This window comes from Leptopilina boulardi, unplaced genomic scaffold, assembly GCF_019393585.1.
Source record: "Leptopilina boulardi isolate dan_hultmark-lab unplaced genomic scaffold, ZJU_Lbou_2.1 LbouV2_325, whole genome shotgun sequence".
Lineage (NCBI taxonomy): Eukaryota > Metazoa > Arthropoda > Insecta > Hymenoptera > Figitidae > Leptopilina > Leptopilina boulardi.
Window position 1 is genome coordinate 326,885 of NW_026137891.1, and position 24,373 is coordinate 351,257.

The 24,373-nt window shown below is 23.7% G+C and overlaps 1 protein-coding gene across 12 annotated transcripts in view; it reads left to right on the forward strand.

The window, feature by feature from the left end:
• The first annotated feature begins 1,091 nt into the window (after positions 1-1,091).
• LOC127284442 (troponin I) overlaps positions 1,092-24,373 on the forward strand; it is a 37,120-nt gene continuing 13,838 nt past the window's right edge. Inside the window, exons 1-6 of one of the 12 annotated variants that reach the window (XM_051309870.1) lie at positions 1,092-1,256; positions 8,786-8,828; positions 11,624-11,641; positions 12,024-12,152; positions 12,404-12,527; positions 14,869-14,969. In XM_051309870.1, coding sequence (XP_051165827.1) covers positions 8,814-8,828; positions 11,624-11,641; positions 12,024-12,152; positions 12,404-12,527; positions 14,869-14,969 — 387 coding nt within the window. In that variant the 5' untranslated portion in view covers positions 1,092-1,256; positions 8,786-8,813. Of the gene's footprint in view, positions 1,257-8,557; positions 8,619-8,785; positions 8,829-11,623; positions 11,642-12,023; positions 12,153-12,403; positions 12,528-13,387; positions 13,489-14,868; positions 14,970-19,227; positions 19,329-24,373 lie in introns of those variants that run through there. The other 11 variants (XM_051309867.1, XM_051309868.1, XM_051309871.1 and 8 more) reach the window with 11 other exon arrangements.

The window sequence follows — 24,373 nt, forward strand, 5'->3', positions numbered from 1 at the left end:
TCTTTCACATGAATTATTCTTCTATATATTATACAAAGATTCATTTTTTATAAAAATAAAAAAATAAAACTGGAGACTTTTTCAACTTTTCCTATATAAAATAGATATATGAAGAAATATAAATTTAAAAAAATTTATAATCATTATAATTAAATTATTAATTATAATTTATTTATTAAATAATAAATAAATATTAAATTTTTGTATTTAATTTGAAAAATTTGAAAATTTTTATATATTTACACTAATACAAAAGTCATTATCTAGATTTGTTTACGTGATGAAAGATTATATTTAGATTGAAGATATTTTAGTAGTTCAAAGTAGATTCAGGGAACGTTAAAAAAGTTGAAGATATTTTTAGCTACTATTTTCTAATATTCAACAGTATGGTGCAGTATGAATATATTTTCATCGGACAAAAAAATAATTTTGGAAAAATGAAAATTCAAAGAATTCTTTTTTTTTAATAACAAAAAAAAATTAAAAGGTATTAAAATAAGCTGCAACGCTTATTTTAATTAATTTTATTTTTTACGAACAAAAATTGAAGAAAGAAAAACGAACAAGAAGTTCTTTTTTTTATTAACAAAAAAGAAATTCTTTTGAAATAAAATTTTTTGTGTCAAATGAATATAAAAAAAAATGAATTTTTTTTTAAATAAGAAATTTGCCAACTTGAAGATATAAAATGAAAATATAAAAAAATGAAGAAATTTATTTTATTTAAAATAATTAAAAAATTTTAAAAATAAAACATTTGTTTTTCAATTTAAATTATATAAATTTTCTAATTAACTTATTTTTTATTTTTAATTAATTTATTTTTGTTTACTATTTAATTTATCAATTATTATTAAAATAATTTGCTCGTTATATCGTTGTAAATGATATTCAAACTCTCAAACTATAAAAAGAAATTGAAAATATATATATTTACAAAAAAAAGTCGTTTCAAATTTTCGTCATCATTTTAAACATTTTCTTGTGATTTTTAAGCTCTTTCTCTCTCTCTCTCTCTCTCTTTCTCTATAAGAGAGCGCCGTCGGCTCCGTTTACAGTTTAAGATTATTTTTGGCCCCACAGCAGCTAGGAGCTCGCCTAAAAATGTATTAACCAATCAAAATCACGTAATTCTTGTCACGTGATTTTTCCCCGAAGAAGTCGTCGAGGAAGACGAAGAGAAATCTTCTACAACGGCACAGTCAGCTGCCGAAGGTCTTGTTGACTAGTCACTACGTCCCATTCTTCTCAAGGTAAGAACATCATCATCATCATCATCATCATCAAACAGTGGATTTTCAAGAAAAATTTGAGAGACAAAAAAATGGGTCAAAAAATCATCAAATTTTGAAAAAAAATGAAATCAAAAGTTTGAAAGTTATTGAAGATGAAGAGTTCAATCAACTGAAGAAAGGTTTTTTTTTTAGTGGTTCTCGAGTGTCAGTGACCAGTGTTTCATTCATAGTGAACCGAAGTATGAATTTTTTTTTTTTTTTATTTCTGAAATATAATGATGACAGTGCGAGGCAAAGATTCTTTGTATTGTGTAAAAGAAAACGAGAGAGAAAGAGAGAGAAAAAAAGAAAAAGAATAAAAACCAGGTCGGTGTAAAGAAACTGAGAGAAGGTTTTAACCTGCTTTTTCGTTTTAACCCCATCATCATTCTGCGACACGTACGATGTGTGCAGGTGCATCGTGCAAAGTTAATACCTTCCCTGGAGTGGTATAACACCTGAGCGAGATACGGAAAAGCGAAAATCGTCACTGTGTCTTTCATCCCCTTGTGCCTTTTTGGACTTTGTTTTACAAAAAAGAGGGAGTGAGTCTCAAAAAAAAAAAAAATCTCTTCGTTTCTCTCTAAACAGTATACGGATTCAGATTTATCTCGCAGCAAAGAGAAAATAATTCTGATTACATTACCGCATGAAAGTCAGGGAAATATGTTTGTCCGACATTTTTTTAATTTTCTTTTTATTTCATACTTTTCTTTTTATTGTTAGAATCATAAATTCTAACAGTGAATTTAGGTAAAAAAAAATAGGAATTAAAAAAAATTAAAAACCAGTTAATATTTTCAAATATTTCTCATTTTTTTTTCAAATATCAAATATTTCGTTAACATAAAATCAGTAAAAAATAGTTATTAGAAATTAGAAAAAACTAGCCCCTTAAAAAATATAATTTTGAGAATTTTTTTGCTCTCTAAAAATGTGAATTTAATAAAAATTGAAACACTATTTTATATTATTATTAAAAAATTCTCACTAAGTAAAGTAATTTTTTCCTCAAACTTCAGTAAAAAAAAAAATAAGTAATTTAGTATACTCAAACAAAAAAAAAGAAAGTTTTCACTAAAATAGCAAAAGTTACTAATTAAATCTGTTAAAACTTTTATACTATTCTAGTGAACATTTTTCTTGTTCCAATTAATTTTTGTTTTTAGAAAATTATAATATTTTACTAAAAAAAAATTAAGTGAACATTTTTACTGAATTTTTGATAATTTCAAATATTTTTAAAAATATTTATTTCTAAAAAAATTTTAATTTATTTCTCTTTTTTTTAAATACATTTTTTTTTTATTTATTTTCAATCTTATACTTTAAATATTTTATATAAATAATATATTAGTGTTTTTTTATATCTTTTTTTTTAATACATTTAGTTTTGAATTTTCAAATGAATTTTATTAATTAAAAATAAATTTGTTTTACAATTTTTTGTGAAAAAAATTTTCAAGCACATGGCAAAGGGGAATAAAAAATATCACGTTTTTTTCACTTCCTCTTTTATATTTATTAGAGATTATATATATATATATATATTCTTTCGAAAGGTAAATCGATCAATTTTAGATAAAACAGAAATTTTGAAATTCGAATTTATATTTCCATTTCATGAACGAATATTTAATAAATTGATACGATATACATACATCAAATTGTCAAACACTTTTAATCTTCAATTATTAAATAAATATATGTTTGATCGAATATTGTATTTATTTTGAAAATATGAATTTTACGATAAATTTATTTATTTTTTGCTTTATTTTCAAAAAATTATAATTTTATTATTGAAATAGTTGGAAAAACAAAAAATAACAAAATCATCAATTAAACATGGAAAAGTTAATTTTAAATCGTCACATCAATATTTCCTTGACATATTTCACTAATGGATATATCTAAAAATAAAAATTACTTCAATTAATATTTTCACAGTTTGTGAAATATTTTTTTACTAACAAAATTTAGTTGGGGGAAAATAATAATTTAATAAAATTAATGTTATTTTTTGTTTTATACAGAAAGAAAAATTTATTTATTTTTAAATTTATTTACAAATAATTGGAATATTACTACTAATAAAATATTAGTAGGCAAATTAATTATTCAAATAAAAATTTCTTTGGTTCAAATAAATATTTATTTGAATAATTAATTTGCCTACTAATATTTTATTTTTATATATTCTAAATATTATTATATTTTCACATTAATATTTAATATATTAATAATAATTTTCTCATAGTAACTTTTTTTACAATTTCTTATCTTATTATTTATCACCGAATTATAATTAATTAAATAAAATTTTTTTAAAATGAAAATTAATTATTTAAGTAAAAAAATTTCTGTGAAGACAAATTTTTTTTTCGCCAGTAAAAATTTTTTCTTGACCTATTTTCATATACCTATATATATATAAGACGTGTAATCTTCCGGATGGAATATACGTGCGGGAGAAGAAAGGGCGTAAAGATGCGCTTTATAGAGACCAAGGAGTTTATTTCAAATTCTATAAAAAAAAACTCTCATTTTTTTCTGAAAAACAATATGTCGATAAGGATTATTTCCTATTTTTAGGAAGCGCGTTATTTTTTATTTTTTTTTTTTTGATACCGGAGCCGTTTGTACGCTCGACAAGATGACTTGGAATGGCTCGTAAGGGGCGTCACAACGTCTATACTTAGCGTTGGCGATCGTTCGTTATAAATAAAATACATTGAATATTTTTACACCAAGAAAAACCGAAACGAATATACATAATTTATTATTTTACAATTAAACATGATAAATTCGTCGTTGATCAAAAAAAAAAATATTTAAATTAAAAAATAGAACAGATTTTAATGACATTAGACAAAAAATAAAATTTTTATTTTATAAAAAATATATCTAAAATAAAAATTATTTTCTCATTCAAAATTTTATTTTCTAATTCCTTCAATGAACAATGAGTAAAAAAATTTGTAAGATTATTAGAATTTTTTTTTTTTCTTTTTTTTTTTCATTATAAAATATGGAGTGTCTAAAGAGAATGCAAAATTAGTGTGTGCGAGAGAATGAGAGAAAGGAAGAGAGAGAATCAAGTTACAATTGGATCTCGCGGTGGATCGTCACAAATCTCGGTAGCATTCGAGCCGCAAATTAATTGCCGCCTACCTGCATCCACAGGCTTAAAGTCCCGTTTAAATGTCGGTCGAGTGGGCTTGCAGACTCTGTCTTCTGATTTATACCTTAGTGGCGCATTAAAGCTGATCAAAGTATTCCTAGTTTCTCTCGTTTGCACAAACTGTGCATTGTTCCTTTTTAATTAGAATTTAATATCACGTCAATTATATCAACTTTAATAATAAGCTAAGTCATTCAAAAATTTATACACGTACCAACTTCCGTTCACAATTTCCTTTAAGGAAATTTTTTATCAAAAAAAAAAAAAAAATAATTTATTATTATAAATTCGATTTTTTTTTCATATTTAATTTTTAATATCTAATAATAATTTTTATTTTTAAATTAAAAAATTTTTTTTTTTTTTAATTTTAATATTTAATCAATTAAAATATTTTACTGAACCAAAAGAAATTGCGTTTTTTGTTTGAATTTAAAAAACAATTTTTTGTTTAAACAGAATTAAAAAAAATTGTTTAAAAAATTTTTTTTTTCATAATAAAGAATTAATATCGTCATTCGATTCAGAAAAAATTACCAAATAGAATTTATTTTATTTAAAAGAAAAAATTTATTTTTTTTAAAACATTTTTGATTTTTAATTAATTTTATTAACTAAAAACTACACGCTTATTATTTTAATCCATTTTGGTATTAAAATAAGTAAAATTGGATTAAAATAATAAGCGTTGCAGCTTATTTTAATGTTTTTTAATTTTCTGTGTAAGAAAAAATATGAGAATATGAGGAAAATAAAAATTTATAATTAAAATAATTGTTTAGCATTAAATATATTTTATTTATAGTTGAAAATTTTGCTATCTTTTTTTTACACTAAAATATTTGTCTCTCGCGAAGGGATTATAAGAAGTTTTGTGCTTTTTAATGAGTTTTGATAAAAAAAAAAAAAAAGCAAACACCTGTGTTCACCATGATTTAGTTCTCGTACCATAAAATGATTACGGTAATTTACGTCGCTGTGTGCAAAATATGGAAATTCTCGTTATAAAACGAGTTAGATCCCTGGGATTATCATCTTTACGAGGTTCTATTTACTCGTAGAATTTTTCCTGTCTTATGTCACCATCAGCAATCCTTTATAATGAACTTAATTTTTTTTTCTATTCTTATATATATTTAGTCAAGCCCTCCCCCCCCTTCATTTTCAGTGAAAATTTCAATTTAATTCAAAATTATTTTCAAAGAACATATTTTTCTTTAAATTTTTATTAGAAAATTTATTCATAAAAAATATTTTTAGTTTATAATAATAATAATAATAATAATAATAATAATAATAATAATAATAATAATAATAATAATAATAATAATAATAATAATAATAATAATAATAATAATAATAATAATAATAATAATAATAATAATAATAATAATAATAATAATAATAATAATAATAATAATAATATATCATAATAATAATAAATAATAAAAGGAAGAAAATACTGAAAAGTATCGATTGAAAAATTGTTAAATGAAAATTTTATACATTTCGAACCATTTTTTTTTAAATTGATATATATTTATTTATTTTTTTTATGATAAATTTTTGGCTGACCTTTTGAAAGTTTTATTTTTTAATTAAAAATTACAAAATTATTTCCGCTTACAAATATAGTTTTGACGTAAATTATATATTGGGATTAATGAACGATCAATAGAATGAAGAAATTAAACTAAAAATAATTAACAGTGGGTCACGTATCACGTGTATAAGGTGAGATAAGACACATGTAAGATATGAACTTTTGCCAAGTTCGCCATTAAGCTATATTCATACTATGATATTAATTGACAATGTTTCCCTGATAAAAATTTATTAATTAAAATAAAAAAATAAAAAAAATAATAAAATAATAGAATAATAAAATAATAAAACAAAAAAATAATAAAATAATAAAATAAAAAAATAATAAAACAATAGAATAATAAAATAATAAAATTAAAATATTATAAAATTATAAACATATAGAGCAAAAAGAATTTGTCAAATGAAACGAAAATTTTGAAATAAAATAGATAGCAGAGAAAGAAAAAGTTTTTTAATTAAAATATAAATGAACATTTTTAATTAGAGAATAAATTGAGTTTCACGCGAGAATTAAAAATATTTTGTCATATTATGCTTCAGAAAACCAGAGATTGGTGAAAATTCTTGTTTTTTAAAAGTAAAATTTTGCAAATATTAAATTCCACATAATAAGGTTAAAGTGTTAATTAATAAATGTTTCATATTTTTAATAAAGATTATCATTTTTTTTTTTTTTGTATAAAAATTAATAGTTTCGGAAACAATTTTTATCAATTTTATATAAAAAAAAATTATATCTACCCGTGTGGAAAAAGCCACGATCTTGCCCTCAAGAGTTCGGGGCCCCCGGCGGGGGCCCATGAGGGCTGATCCATATGGCGAATCCATGAGGGGCACCGTAGGGGCCCCGCATGGATCGCCCTCATGATCGATTAGCAAAATTTTCTAAGTCCAAAAATCAAATATTTTTTTATCACCAAAAAATTAATGTTTATAATGATTCACAACAATGAAAAACGCGTTTTTAATTAAAATATATTTTCACTTTTTTTGAAAATAACACTCACACTTATGGCGAATCCATGAGGGGCACCGTAGGGGCCCCGCATGGATCGCCCTCATGATCGATTAGCAAAATTTTCTAAGTCCAAAAATCAAATATTTTTTTATCACCAAAAAATTAATGTTTATAATGATTCAGAACCACGAAAAACGCGTTTTTAATAAAAATATATTTACACTTTTTTGAAAATAACACTCACACTTATGGCAAAATAGATGAGGGCCACCGTAGGGGCCCGCATGGATCGCCCTCATGATCGATTAGCAAAATTTTCTAAGTCCAAAAATCAAATATTTTTTTATCAACAAAAAATGAATGTTTCCAATGATTTAAAACAACGAAAAACGCGTTTTTAATAAAAATATATTTACACTTTTTTGAAAATTCGCCTGAGATGATTCATGATAATAATCATAAAGCATATAATTAATTATATTTTATAAATTGCATTTGATTGGAAAATATAATTTAATATCTTAACTTTAACTAAATGATGTTAAGCACTTTTCTTTGTTAGGTATTTTTGAAGTTTAAATAGCATCAAGAAGTTAGCATTCGTTTTGAAGTAGCGTACGTAGCGTAGTTGGTAAAGCGTTAGACTCATAGTCCGTAGGTCGTAGGTTCGATTCCCCCCATGCGTTAGATTTATTTATTTCTCAGGTTTGCGTTTAATCATTAATTCTATGTATGAATTAATTGAGAAATGAAAATATCCATTAATAGTATGCATAAATTACATATTTTTTAATTTTTTAATTAATTAATTTATTATTACTTTTAATTATATCTGACAATTAATTAATTAGAACGTTAATTAATAAATTCAATTTGAGTAAGAATTTAATTTAAAATTGAATAATTATTAAATAAATATGTTATTTATTCATAACTTAAGCTTATTTATTATTAATTAACTTTTATTATTAATATTATTGATTAAAAAACATTATGGCAAACTTGAGGGCAAGATGAGGGCAAACGTGAGGGCCCATAAGGGCGCCCGTAGGGGCACCCTCATGGATCGCCCATGCGGGCGCCCTCATCGATGAGCATGTCGTTTCCATGAGGGGCCCCTATGGATCATCCATATGCGGCCTTCATGGCATGAGGGCGATCCATAAGGGCCCCCGCTGGGGGCCCACATCACTTTTCCACACGGGTAATATTTGAAATTTAATATTAGAAAAAAAATTGTAAAATATTTTCGATTTCCAAAATGGAAATATTGTGAGATAACAGTGAAGTTAGAATATTTGATAGGAATTTTCTTTTTTTTTTATTTTTTATAAATAAGATGAAATTTTCTCATCTCGCTCGAAGAGTCAAGATAGCGACCGAGTTGTTGTAACCAAATTTGGATCGCGGTATTGAAATGAGAGTGGGGACCGACTCATTGCGGCTATTTTTGTATTACGACGGATATACTGTATAACATTCTACCTCTGTAAGTCGACCCTGATCAATTCGTTTACTTAATCTCATCATCTAGTAATTTTTTTTTTCTTATCGAACCAATCGCGAATCAATCTTAATACGCTGCATAAGGGTGAATCAAAAAAAAAATAAATATATATATATATATATATCTTCCACAATCTTCCTTTCTTCGTTCATTGAACTCAATTTTCAAAAAATTACACAAATTAAAAAAAAATAAAAATTTTTCTTAAAATTTTTATTAATATGAATATTAATTGGAATTTTTTTTTCTAGGTAGTTGCAGTTAAAACTAGACACAAACATGGCCGACGATGAGGTTAGGTGAGTATCAGTATTATAGGAAATAATTTTTTGAATCATTTTCTTCGTTATCGATTAATTAGTTTTAATAATTTTGATATTTAAAATTCGATTTTTTTTACTGGTAAAGTAGTTTTAGAACATTTTTTGAATTTTTGAAAAAAAAGCGAATTTGGCGGGAATTGAAGACTAACTGTCTTTCTACTATTCGCAAGTTACTCTAACCAATTGAGCTACACGAAGGATTAAAAAATTCTAATGTTAATCCCGGTAAAAAATTTTACACTAATATTTATATCATTGAAAAATTTATTAAAAACATAAAAAAGTCAAGTAAAAAAAAAATAATAAAAATATTTTTCAAAATTTAAATAGTAATGTTCTAAATTATTTTAAAAATAATAAATTTTACAAAAATTTTTACAAAAAATAGTTATTTTTCATAATTTTCATGTTAATAATAATAATGGTAATAAAATAATAAATAAATAATATAAAAAAATAATAATTTTATAAACATTAATGAAATTTTTTATTTTCATTTCTCTTGGGATTCATTTTCAAAATTGGACCATTCTGATGATTTGGAATTGTTGTTGGAAAATTAGTATTCGCAAAAAAAAAAAAATTTCTAAAAGGTACGTTTTGGTTTGATGCTTTTTTAATTTTGTGATTTCTAAAATTATATATATGTAATCTTGTGCTTTTTAAAAATTTCAGGCAATTTCATTACAATTACATTACTTCTTTTTTCAATTATAAAAATGTCGATATTACTATTTAATTTTTTATCATTTTTTTTTAAATTCTTAAATTATTATTAAACTTTATCAATTAATTAAATAAAATTTTAATCTTTCTAGAAATAAATTAAATTCAAATGAATATTTTCGAAAAATTGTAATTTGAAATTATTTTTTAAATAAAAGAAATTATACAGAAAAAATTTGTAATTTTTTTAAGAACTGAATTTAAATGGAAGTTTTTTTTCTAAATTTAATAATTTTGTATTTGATTTTGCCTGAAAAATTACAATTTTTGGTTTTTTTTTAAAAAAAAAAAAAAAAAAAAAATCAAAAGTTGAGATGTCAAGAGGTTCGTGAAGACTGAGCCTCGTCAAATCGGAGTGTAACCTAGTATACAAATTTAGAATCCTCCCCCCTATGTTCGTTAGAACCACTAGTTGTTAGTATCTTTAGAATGTCTATCAGTAGCACCCACCTTTGCTTTTTATAACTTCCTATTATTCTATTTTTCATAAAAGAAAAAAATCCATAAATTTTCCTCTGTTTTTTTTAACTTTCTTCACGTTTACACAATTCATTTCTTATTATTAAACTTTTTGGGTCAATTATCCACGATAAGGACTAATGTACATAATTATTATGCGACCCCAGGAACTCTACAAAAAAAAATTTTTTTATTTTACAAATCGTATTTTTATGCAAAAAATTATTTATTTTAAAAAAATTCAACACCTCAGCAAATTTTATATAGTTCTCAGTTTCTCTTTATCCAAACATACATTATATACGTTTTTTTTATCTCCATTTCACGAACAACACGATTTTATTATGCAAAATTATAATTTTGTTCAAATATGGAAAAATAAAGAAAAATTTATTTTTTAGTTTAATTATTAATTAATTTTATTTTTTAAGTAAGAAATTTTGTTATTGAAAATAGATTATGCAAAAAAAAAAGTCAATTTTAAAGTAGGGAAATTTTTAGTTTGAAAAAAAACTCGTATTTTAAAGAAAAAAAAAACTATCATTTTTGCGACAGTCGAGAATTGAAGGAAAGTTATTTCATCCCAAGGAGAGTTTTCTCGGAACATTTTTCAGATGATTTATCGAGACAAACTCTCCTTACTTCCACATTATTTACTGCCATGCACGATTCTCGACGTCGTCGTCGTCGTCGTTGTCGTCGTAACGCCATAGTTTTTAATCTTTCCAACAAGTCATGTTGTCAACGATCCTTTGAATGGAGTTTTCAATAGTAAACAGATATTCCATTTTCCTAATCGATTTTCAATAAAGTACATTTTATGAGTCACTTTTAATCTCATTTATAATAATAAATTCATTATATTATTTTTTTAACTGACGGCAAAAAACAAAAAATTGGAATTAATTTTTTTTTTCTAAAAATTGTAATTTTATTATTTAATATAATTAATATTTCAAAAAAAAAAAAAAAATTAGGAAAAAAATTTGGAATTTTGAAATAAAAAAAAACAGGACTACACTTGGGTAAAGTACACACTTGAAATCACAGTTTTTAATTTTCATATTGGCACTAAACACAAAAAAAAAATTTCGCCTTGTGACTGTTATATTATTTGTATTTAATAAATGTTTATCAGTGTTTTCGCTAACATTTTTGTTGCTTTTGAATGTTTATTTATTAGTAATTTAAAGTTCGGATGCAATAAGTTTCTATTATTAGATAATTTAAATCTAAAGACAGTTATTGCATCTTGAAAATATATTTGCAAAAATAAATATATATATTTTATAAATATTTTTTATATTATTTAATTTCACAATATATTTTAAATAAATTTTTAAAAATATTGTTAATTATAAATTTTTTGTTTCATTTATAAAAATATAAGGACTTTTGGAATCTTGATAACAGCATTTTTTGCGCATAAATTATTTAAATTTAATATAATTTTTTTAAAATTGTTTCTTTTATTTTTGAGAGAAACATTATTTTTTAATAACATGCTTTAAGATAATAAATTTATTTCAAATGAAAACTGATTTTTGTCTAACGAAATTTTGTTCTTTTTTCTTTTTACAGAGAAAACGCATCGAGGATGTACGTACAGAAGATAACAACAAATAATTATGAAACTATATAGATTTTTATTTCTTTTTTTAATTTTTAACATTTTTTTTTTTATTACAATAATATTATTTATTTTTACATTTAGTAATTATTTAATTGAGTAATTTATTATTTATTTATTATTCATTTATTATTTATTTAATTAATAAAATAAGTAATCGTTAAATTCGCAAATTTAAAGAAAAAATTTTTTTTTGAAACTTTAAATAGAATTTTGAATATTTAACAATTTTTGAAAAATTTTACTAATTATTGAAATTTTCAATGAATTTTTTTTGAAAGGAAAAAAAATCGGGATTTTTTTTTAATGTTTAAAACACTTTTTACACTCGAAATCCATATATATATATAGGAAAAGAAGAGGAAGCAAGCGGAAACCGACAGAAAAAGGGCGGAAGTCCGCGCCCGTCTTGAGGAGGCCTCAAAGGCGAAAAAGGCCAAGAAAGGGTTTATGACACCCGACAGAAAGAAGAAGCTCAGGGTGAGTTTAAAATTTTATTTTCAATTTTCCCCTTCTTTTTTTTTTAATTTAATTTTTTATTTTCCTTTTTTTTCATCTTCAAATTACATTAAAAATTACATTAACAAGTATTTATTAAAAAATTTTTTTTTTTCAAATTGTAAAACGAAATTCTGAAATTCTTTCATGGATTTATTTTTTTTTTTTTTTGATATAAATGTAATATATTTTTGAAATTTGCAAATAATTTTTTGAACTATTTTTTCTTTCAGTTGTTGTTACGTAAGAAAGCTGCTGAAGAATTAAAGAAAGAACAAGAAAGGAAAGCAGCTGAAAGGAGGCGCATTATTGAAGAAAGATGCGGGAAACCAAAGAACGTCGATGACGCTAACGAAGGTACTTGACAAAACTTTTTCTAACTAAAAATTTTTTTTATTTTTTTATATTTATATATATAAAAATATAAGATGATAAAAAACGTCAATTTCTCGTTATCAATCAGATACTCGAGATCTTATTCAAATTTTTCAATCGCGTAATATCGTGAACAAAGCGTAAACAATTTTCCATTCAATATGATTAAATTGAGCTATTTTACAAAAAAAAAAAAAAAAAAAGAAAACGAAAAAGAAAAATACGTTTTTTGAGAGAGAAAATATTCTTCTTGTTATCCCACGATTATATGGATCAATTATTTTATTTATCTTTGTTTTATTTTATTGAAAAGTTAAAATAATCAAATTGCGGAATTTTTAGGTATATATAATTATTTCTCATCGATCTCATATTTCAATTTTTTTACATTGTCCTCATTCACTGACAATACAATATACACAACAAACACAACAAATTACAAGTTAATTTTAAATTATAAATATTTATATAAACTATTTTTTATATGACTGTAAAATTTTTAATGAAAAGTTTTATAAAAAAACAAGTTACACCGTCAAATTAAAAAAAATTAGTTTTGTAACAATATTATTATTAATCATTATATTTATTTGCTAAAAAGTAATTAATTAAAAAAAAAAAATTAAACAAGATATTTCAATTAAAAAACAATTTAAATTATAAAAAATAAAATTTTTGGGATTAACCAAAAAAAAAGGAAATTAAATATTAATTAATAATTAACCATTTTTTTAATTATCAAAATAAGGGAGATATTTTAAGGAAAAAAAAATAATTATTTTTTTTCTACTTTAAATTAATTGTTGTGAATTAAAAATTTAATTTCTAATCAACATATACAGAGACATGTAAGCGTGTGTTGCGCGAATATCACACAAGGATCGCAGCACTGGAGGATAAAAAATTCGACATCGAATATCTAGTCAAGAAAAAGGACTTTGAGGTACTTTCCTTTTTTCTTTTGTAAAAAGGAAACAAAAAAAAAAAACAAAATAATAATAATTTTTTAAACAAATGTCGCCTTTTTGTGGGCATGACACCGCGCGGTGTCCGTTCGCGTGATAATCGTTAAAATTTCTTGTTTATCTAAATGTTGCGGACGCAATTTAAAACACGAAGCTTAGCATTACTCGGTCTTTTTTAACAAAAATGCAATATTTCTTTTGAAAAAAAAAGAAAATTTCTTTTTTTTTTTATGCCAAAAATTATCTTTTTTCTTTATACGTTCTGTTTAATCAAATTTTTTCTGTGAATTCAATTAGAATCGAAAATTATTTATCGAGTTTTTTTTTTTTTTATCACAAATTGATTTCAATTTTTTGTTGAAAAAAAAAATTATTTTTTAATTATTAAAAGAAAATTTCTTTTCATTTTTTTAAAAAAATTTTTTATTAAAAATTAAATAAAAGTTTATTTTATTAAAAGAATTTGTTATTTAAATAAAAATTTATTTTATTAAAAGAATTTGTTATTTAAATAAAAATTTATTTTATTAAAATAATTTGTTATTTAAATAAAAGAAAATTTCTATTTTAGTAAAATTAATTTTTTTTTGCTATAAAAATTGAGATAAAATGATAAAAAAAAAATTATGCTGATATATAATTTTTGGATCATTGAAATTCCTTTCGTCTAATTGTTTATAATTTTTTGTGATACGTCTTTCAGCATATCGATGTCGATGTTGGTTGTTTTTTTTTTTTTTTACTTGGATGAATTCTACGTATTTCTGTCGATTTTCTCTCATTCTCTATACTACGATACTTACACTTTGTAAATCCACTTCCTACATCCTTTTTCACTCACACACTTTACGTCATGACACTTGCAACATTTTTCATTGAATGCAGCCAGATTCATTTCACACCATTTACTTCAAAAATTATACTCATTCCATTATAAATTGGATAAATTCCAATCTATATTATATATAAACTAGTCAGAATGTTCTCTGTCATTTATTGTTTTATTAATTATATTTCTTTTTTTATTTATTGTTCATTTTTTTTTTGCAAATTAAAATTTTATTTTTCTATTAGTAAATTTTCTTTTTTTATAATTTTTAATAAATTAGTGATATTCGGTTTAATATTATAAGTTCCTAATAATAAATTGATAAATTATAAATTAATAATTCCTAATTAATAAATTAATTAATTTAATATTTAAATAATTAATTTTTGAAAAAAAAAAATTCTGACCAGTTTTAATTTCATCATCATTTTTATAATAAATACACATATTTCGTCAAAGTAAAATTTGAATTTTGAAAAATATGTGGAGATTTATTAGTTTATTATATAATGACTTCACGTTTTGGCAGCATGCGTTAAGTCAATCATAAAGGAGTATTATAAGAGGATCGTCGTCCTGGAGGAGGAGAAATACGACCTTGAATTTGAAGTCACCAAGAAGGACTTTGAGGTCTAGAAATTTAAACGAACGAACATTAATTTATTATTGCGAGATAATGCAAAATATTAATAATGCCAAAGAAAAAAGAATTTTTTTAGAATATCGTTTTTGATATAATTTAATTTTTTTTTTCTTCAATTAGTTAATGAAAATTATAGGCTGTATCGCTAACGCAATGCCTTAGCCAGCAATTTGCATTTTATTCATTTTTTTAAAATTATTAATATAGAAATATAAATAAAATATTTATATTAAGAAAAAAAAATTTAATTGATAGAAATAATTTATCGTTATTAAATAAATATTTAATTATTGTCCAATTATTATTTGGTTCAATAAAATATTTATTTGATAATATTTGGTATTATTTGATACAAATAAAATTTTTTTTTGCAGTATAAATATTCTTTTTTTTTTTATTAAATTATTAAAGATTTATTTTCTTTTTTTAAAAAGTAGGAATTTTGTTCGAATTTGAAAAATATAGTTGATTAAAGTAAATAATATGCCAGCCAAAGTATCTTAGTCACTAATGCAGCAGAAAACTAAAGGTTTTTTGTGCTCAATTTTAAATATTAATCCGAAAAATAGTTTTTTTTATGAAAGAATTTTCAGTAGAGAATAATATTATATAATTTTATTAATGCTCAAAACTTTCGTTTTATCTCGTTTTTTTTAGTAGTTTGAATTTCTAGTTGGCTTCAACTATTTATTATTTATTACTTTTTTTTTTTTATTTTTACACATTTAATTATTCATACTCTTTTTACAGATTCAATTAATATTATTTTAATGGATTTTTATTTTATTTTATTATTAAAAAAAATTTTTTTTTTAAATTAATTTTTAAATTAATTATTTTATACACATTAATATTTATCATTTTTAGTACACATTACATATTCCATTTTTTATGATTTTACTTTTTCATTAATTTTTTTTTGCACATATTTTTTTTTATTCATCCAAACATTTTTTTCAAATACTCTCAGTCATTATAATACAGCTTCATGCTTCGCTTTCATACATATATATATATTTTTTTCTATTATAGCCTTATTATTCCCAAATTTTCACCCGATGAGAGCTTTTCAATTTATTTAAATAATTAAACTATTTTTTTTTTTAAAGTAATTTAAAAAATTTTGATTTCACACACAAGGACACTATATAGTTATTATATATATATATATTCACGACTAACGAGCAACAATCACTGTTGAGCAGGATTTTCTGTTCTGACAAAAAACATAAAGCTACGTTATTTTTTTCGTTACTTCTTGTTTTTTTTTATAGCCGAACTGCAGACGATTTGTACGGCATACTGGAACAAAATTTCCACACTCGAGGGCGATAAGTTTGACCTCGAAAGGAAAAGTAGAATGAAAGATTTTGAGGTAACTAACCGGCTCAAAAATGGTATAGCTACAAAATTCAGAAAAATCCACATTCACACAAAATCAAACAAAAAAACAAAAACAAAAATGTTTATTACTCTGGCATTTCAATTGTGATTTTAGAAATTTTTTTTTTATTTATTTATATTTGAAAACAATTTTAATTTTTTTTTTAATGATTAATTTATTTAAAAAAATATTTTTATTATTAAAAATTTTTCTAATATAATTATTTTTATAATTCTATACAACATATGAGAATTAACGGAGTCAATTAAAGCTAAGAAATTCCATTTGCGTATATATTTTGCGAGGCAGAAATTAAATTGTGAAACAGGAAAATAGCTCGCGAGCTGCAAGTGATTTTCTACTTCAAACTAAAACCAGGATTTTCAAAGTTTTGCCACTTGCAAACTGTGTTAAAGTTTTAATGATAAAGTTTATAAAAACTTAAATTAGAAAAAAAACTATTTTTTGGTTACTTCAATAAAATATAACATTAGCAAATTTCTAATAATATAATCTTTTTGAATTATTCCGCAGTAAAATTTAAATATCAAGTAGTAAAAGACACTTTTAGTCAGACTGAATTAAAGGAATTTAGTAGTAAAAGTGCGTTACAGTCAGACAAGAAGTTTTTTTTATAATGGAGAAAATATTTGCAGCAAGATAATATTTTTTTTGTAATTAGTAGTAAAAGTCAATTTTAGTCAGACAAAATATTTTCTATAAACTAATTTTTAGTAGTAAAAGCCAAGTGTAGTTAGACAAAATTTTTTTTCCTGCCAATGGAAAATATATATTTGTCTCAGAGTAAATTTTTTTTGTTTTAAATAAATTTTATTTATAAAATATAAAAAAAATAATAAAAAAATAATAGAAAAAATTTATTTAAACAAAATTTAAATAAAAAACAAATTTATTCAATAATAAATAAAAAAAGTAATAATTATTTCCAAATAAATTCAGATGATATTAATGTCAGTAGTAAAAGTCAATTTTAGTCAGACAAAATATTTTCTATAAACTATTTTTTAGTAGTAAAAGCCAAGTGTAGTCAGACAAATTATCTTTCTCCTGATAATGAAAAAAAGATATATTTGTCTTAGAGTAAATTTTTTTGTTTCAAATAAATTTTATTTATAAAATATAAAAAAATAAATTAATAAAAAAAAAGAAAAATTTATTTAAATAATTAAATAAAATTTAAATAAAAAACAAATTTATTAAATAATAAATAAAAAAAGTAATAACTATTTCCAAATAAATTCAGATAATATTAATGTAAGTAGTAAAAATCTGTTTTAGTCAGACAATACAAAATTTAATATATAAATTCGTTTAGTTTCTAATTTACAATTGAATTTTATTTTGAAATCAAATCAAAATGAAATTTTATCAATGTCAAGAGTAATTTCGTTTTTTTTCACACTTTGTGTACATAAAGTCGAACAAAAAAAATATTGTCGATATCTTATACAAATCGACGCCAACTCAAATGGTGAGTTGGGAAAATTGTTCGTGTGAAAGTTTTCACTTTTGCAATATTCTTTAATACACACATATATATATATATATACTTTTGACACCCACACAATTTCGCGATTGACGATTTTGTGATAGTACGCCTTTTTTTCGTATATATACTTTTCAATTTTTTTTTTTTTGCTCATACCGAGCTCGCCAGTAGTTTGAGAAATGATACGTGAACGATAACCCGACTATATCCTGTTCAATGCACGAGTACTTTGAATGGCAGATGCCTGAAAAATATTGCGCAAACACACTCGAAGAGAGAATTTTCAGAGCAGGTGATGCTCGCAAATGATTTCATCTATTTTATTGATTTTAGTATTTATATCCGCAATTATAATCCACAATTTTAAGTCAAAAAAAAAAAAAAAAAAACAGACACTCTTTTTTCATCCATATTATGTTTGATTATTTATATTTTTTAAATTGGTAACAAAATCATAAAAAAATGAAAATATTTCCCACATTTTTGGATTTTTTTTTTCATTAAATTATTATTAAATTATTCCACTTGGAAAGATTTCCCGGAAAGTGCCCCCCTGGAGGTTTAATCGGAATTCCGCCGGAACTTCCATCGTAATTCCGTCGGAATTCCATCGAAGTTCCAAAGAATTTCCGATGGGATTCCGACGGAATTAGGACTCTAAAAATTTTGAAAAATAATTAATCAGAATTCCGCCGGAACTTCCAACGGAATTCCGTCGGAATTCCATCGAAGTTCCAAAGAATTTCCGATGGGATTCCGACGGAATTAGGACTCTAAAAAATTTTGAAAAATAATTAATCAGAATTCCGCCGGAACTTCCAACGGAATTCCGTCGGAATTCCATCGGAGTTCCAAAGAATTTCCGATGGGATTCCGACGGAATTAGGACTCTAAAAATTTTGAAAAATAATTAATCAGAATTCCGCCTGAACTTCCAAACATAATTCCGTCGGAATTCCATCGGAGTTCCAAAGAATTTCCGATGGGATTCCGACGGAATTTCGATTAATTTTTTTTCAAAAATTTTTAGAGTCCTAATTACGTCGGAATACCATCGGAAATTCTTTGGAACTCCAATTGGAATTCCGACGGAATTAGGTTGAAAGCTCCGGCGGAATTCTAATAGAACCTCCAGGGGGCACTTTCCGGGGAATCTTTCCAAGTGGGTTTATTAATTAAATAAATTAAATATGAATTTAGTTAATTAAAATATAAAATTTTAAAATTAAAAAAAAAACAAATTTTTCGGGTGAAAAAGAAATGTCAACGCTCATTTATTATATAAAAAAAAAAAAAAAAAAATCTAAAGAAGAATCTTAAATCTGAGGTTGGTCTCTCCATATTGTTATAGTCGACTTGAAGAAGATTTGCCAAATGTATTACGACCGCGTCTACATTTGTGAGGGTCAAAAGTGGGATTTGGAGCGTGAAGTACGAAAACGAGACTACGAGGTATAACCCACCATCGTATAAAAGGACTAAAACAAATCCTTGTATTATTATTTATTTATTTATTTTTTTTGTATTTTTCGTCTCTCTCAAAAAAAAAATTTGTTTTTTAATATTTATAAATAATAATTTCTCTATCGGAGAATTGTCCCATTTTATACCCTTAGCCTATTTTTCCTTTTATATTTTGTTTTCTTTCTAAATTCAATCCCTGCTTGAAAAACTGAGAGTTCAACCCCAAAAAATTAACAAAAAAAAAAAAAACCCTCAAAAAAAAAAAAAGAAAATTTTTTTTTTGAAAAAAATAAAATTTTGCTCTACTCTCAGTGAAATTGTTCTGCCCGTTTTGAAAATTGAAATCGTCGATAATGGGACGATATGAAAAACTTGGTTTTCTCCTTATAATCTTGGTCAGTCCTGTTTTTTTGATAAAATATTTAATCGATTCTAATAAAAAAAAAAAAAATCGATAAAAAACGCGTTTCGATTGTTTTATGAATATGAAGTGCCCTTCATTTTTCTTCTTCTTTTCTGCATTGCAAAACACGCAGCTCTGACAAAATAATTTTTTTTTTTCAAATTCTCTGCTTATTTATTTTTAAATTAATCGGTACTGTTTTAGTACATTCTTTTTACAGTGTAATAATTATAACCATAAAATAAAAATTATTACATTACTGTAATTGTAAATTGAAAATTATTACATTAATGATATTTAGAAATATTGTGTAAAAATTATAATATTTTACTAAAAAATAATTAATAAATGTAATAATGAATATTTTTATCAGTCTTTTTTTGTTTTCTTCATTTTTTTTTTTCATTTTTTTTTCTATCTCATCTGTCTTTTCTGTCCTTCTATCTTTTAATCGTAACTGGCTTTCTACTAACTATAAGCAGCCAAGAGAGAAAGCTTTTTGATTATGACGCAGGGCTGGGCAAGCTTATAGGAGACGTTTTTCTTCTCGGAAGCTAGCTTTAAGTAGATGCCGGAAAGGCCGCTTTGAATAATAAAGTGCACCGTTTCGCTTCTCCCTACGATTCTCAAAAATAGCTTCTCGGGAAGGTAAAACACTCACGTATTACATCTATATACCAAAAAGTTTCTTTTTTGCCAAAAAGAAAAATTTTCCAAAAAAAAAAAAGTGATCTTATTATCTTATTATCGACTGTATCGTGAAATTCTGAAAATTGGCAGACAAAAAGATTTCTAGAGAAAAAAACAAATTTTTAATTGAAACGTTATTTCGCTTTTTAATTTTTTCACATTATTATTAAAAAAAATTTTTTTTTTAGTAAAGAATAAGTAAAAATGAATTTTAATTTATTTTATTTTCATGTTTTTTTTCTCTGCGAAAGAGAGGTAGAATAATATCGACAAATAAAAATATGAATAATTTTAATCGCGAGCTAGGATTCGGTTAAATCGTGAACTATTAGCAACTTTAATTTGCGGGAGAGAAAGAAAGAAAGAGAGAGAGAGAGAAAAAAAAATACGCTTATAAATTCAAGCACCAAAGTATCCGAGGCGTGTCGTGTGTTTCTGTGCAACATCATTTTTTTTGAAAAAAAAAGAAAAAAAAACACACACCTTTCGAATTTTCAACATCATCGCTGTATTGGGAAACGCTCTCGGCTGTGTAATTCATCAGCCACCTCTCGTTCAGAAAAATTTGTCGGGCAAGAAGAAAGCAAATCTCGCAACACTAACAAATGCATGGCCGATACTAACGAAGACTACTCAAATCTCAAAAAAAAAAAAAAAAAAAAAAAATTGCATGCGCCGCATTTTAGCTTCTATATTGCTCACGTTGGAGTATGGCACTTCATATTCGTCACTGGATGATTAAAAAAACAAAAATACAAAAAAAAAAACAATTGGTAAGAAATTTTACCGAATTACGTTCATATTTTTACAAAACAGGATGAAAAAATTTGAAAATAATTTTGAAAATAGGGGAAAAATTTTTAGAAACTTAAAATTTAGAATTGAAAAAAAAAAATTGTGGAATTTGAAAAAATGTGGAATAAATTCCAAAAAATAAGAGGGAAAAATGATCAGAAAAAAAATCTAAACATTGAAATTATCTCAAAAAATTAGAATTTAAAATTAAATATTTGACAAAACTGAAGAAATTTTAAAACAATTTTGAAAACTAAAATTAATTTAGAAAAAAAAAATGTGAAACCAAATTAGAAAACTATTTTGAAAACTGCGATTGCAATTTAGAAAAAAAAACGAAACCAAATTAGAAAATTATTTTGTAAAACAATAATTTGGAAAATTCAATTTAGACTAAAAATTAAAGCAAAATTGGAAAATTATTTTTAAATTTTGAAAATTGCGATTAATTTAGAAAAAAAACGTGATACCAAATAAAAATATTTTTTAAAAATATAATTTTCAAAAATTGCAAATAAAAAAAAAATGTGAAACCAAATTAGAAAACTATTTTGAAAATTGCGATTGCAATTTAGATAAAAAAAAATGAAACCAAATTAGAAAATTATTTTGTAAAACAATAATTTCGAAAATTCAATTTAGACTAAAAATTGAAGCAAAATTGGAAAATTATTTTAAAATTTTGAAAATTGCGATTAATTTAGAAAAAAAACGTGATACCAAATAAAAATATTTTTTAAAAATATAATTTTCAAAAATTGCAAATAAAAAAATAAAATGCGAAACCAAATTTCAAAACTATTTTGAAAAAAAACTGCTGATAATAATTTTAGAAACTGAAAAATTTTTTCATTAAATTAAAAATATTTTTTTAAAAAATAAAATTACGAATGTGAATCAATCCAAAAGAATCTATTAAGAAACTAAAAATGAGGAAATTTTTTTTTCCAAAATTAAAAAGAACTGAAACTCTAAAAAAATAAAACAAAGATTAAAAATTTCGATAAAAAAAAAATCACAAATAGTAAAAATTTATTATTGATAATGAAAAAAAATTTTAAAAGAAAAATACAATTTTTTTTTCTCAAATAATTAATAAATTTTTTTTTTTATTGACGAAAAATTGAATTTAGAACACTTAGGGCTCTCACAAAGATGGACGCGAGGCTCTGGTGGTGAGAGAGAAAAAAAAAAAATAAAGAACGCGAAGAAGTGCCATGCTGTGAAATTCTCTATTCAGAATTTTTTTTAGAACCCTTAATTATGTAGTCTCGTTGTTTTTCCTGTTCATGAGGAACGGCTTTTCTAGAGTGGAACAAAAGAGGGTAAAAGCGATTCCCAAAAAAAGCAAAAGTAAACATATTGTATATATTATTATACACAATTTCGAATTTCAAATTTTGCACCGATACACACGTCACCCACTTTCTGTGTTGTTATGGTGTGTAACTCAGCTAGCCCCCATCATTGGTTCGATGAAAAATAACAATTTCTTATTTAAAAAAATTAATTATTTTTGATTTTCTAATTAAAAAAATTTTTTAAATACAAATGATAGTTAATGATAAATAATTTAATAAATAAATATTTAATATAAATATTTTAAATAAATATTCAATTTATAATACATAAAATAATAAAAATTGTAAAAAAAGAAATTGAAAAAAGGAAAATTAATTCTTTGGAAGAAATTTAATTTTCTCGAACCAAGAAGTGGAATTTTAGTGAATGTGGTCCAAGGAGAGAGCTGAACACGACCAGCCATTCCGTGATTGATAATAAAAATTTAAAAAAAAAAGAAAAATTAAAACAGACTGAAAATCATCAGCCTGACAACCCTCATCGATCGCTAGACGGCAATACCTTTTTTTTGTTTCCATTTTTTGTAAAAAAAAAAAAAAATATAACACCCTATCATATTTTTTTTTTTTGTCTAATGGGGCTCCATTTAGACACAAAAGACATTTTTAACAAAAATTAATTTTTTTTTTTGGGGGAGAATTTAAGAATTAAGAGCACTTGTAAAATTGTTAGTAGGAATTACTTATAATTCTCAACTGTGCGTTGATGAAAACGTTATATTCAACGATGAAAGCTGACAGGGTGACAATTACTTTTCCTACAAGAACGAATTTCCTGTGAAAATTGCTTTCCCCTTTTTTATAATTTTTTATTTTTATTTCTATTGCACAAATTCCTTCATGAAATAATTGGTTTTTTTTATGGATATTATTTTATATGAAAACGGTTACAGTAAACTCTCTGATAAATAATCGTTTTTGATATACGTTAAAAATTCATTATCGAGGGTCGACTGTATTTTATCTATTTTTAATTTTATAATGTGAATTATTTTTTTGAATTTAGAATACTACAGTGATTTATTTGAAGTTGGATTAAAAAAAAAATTCAGCATGCAGTAGAACCTCAATAACTGGTACAGTCAATTATCGAGGGTTCACTGTATTTTTATTTTTAAAAATTAAATCAAAATTAAATGCTTATTGAGAGATTACTGTACTAGAACTGGTGTATCAGAAAAATATTTTTTTTTTCTTCTACATTTTCGATAAATCCTCGTACTATCCAATAAAAATCATTTTTCCTTTTCACTAATAAAATACCATTTCCCTCTTGTCTCTCCGCAATTAATCAACAAGCCAATCATTGTTCAACACTACAAATGGCTCGCCAAAAAAAAAAAACATAATTTTCTTAAATTATCATGCAAATTGCATGACATTTTTTTTTTTGTGTTTTGTCCGTAAATGCATGAGCTTCGATTAATTTTCTTATATTTATATGCATAGTAGAATAATAATTTCTTTCGTTGAATGATCAGCGAAGATTTTTCTTTTTTTTGTACTTTTTTTTAAAAAAAAAAAACTAAACCGCTTGTCTTGAGTTTTGTGACTATAAAAAAACTATTTATAGTGCGCTATTGTGTTTGTTCAGCAAGTGAATCGTAAACACATAGAATTTGTAAGGCGAAAAATATATTTTCGACTCGCAGTTTCGAAGGACGTGTAATGAGGCGTTGATAGTGACTTCATTGTAACAAAATTGCACCAGATTCGTTGCATTTTGCACGCTTCGTTAAATTCTTCGAAACTTGCGATGCTTCGAGTCATTTAAAAAAAAAAAA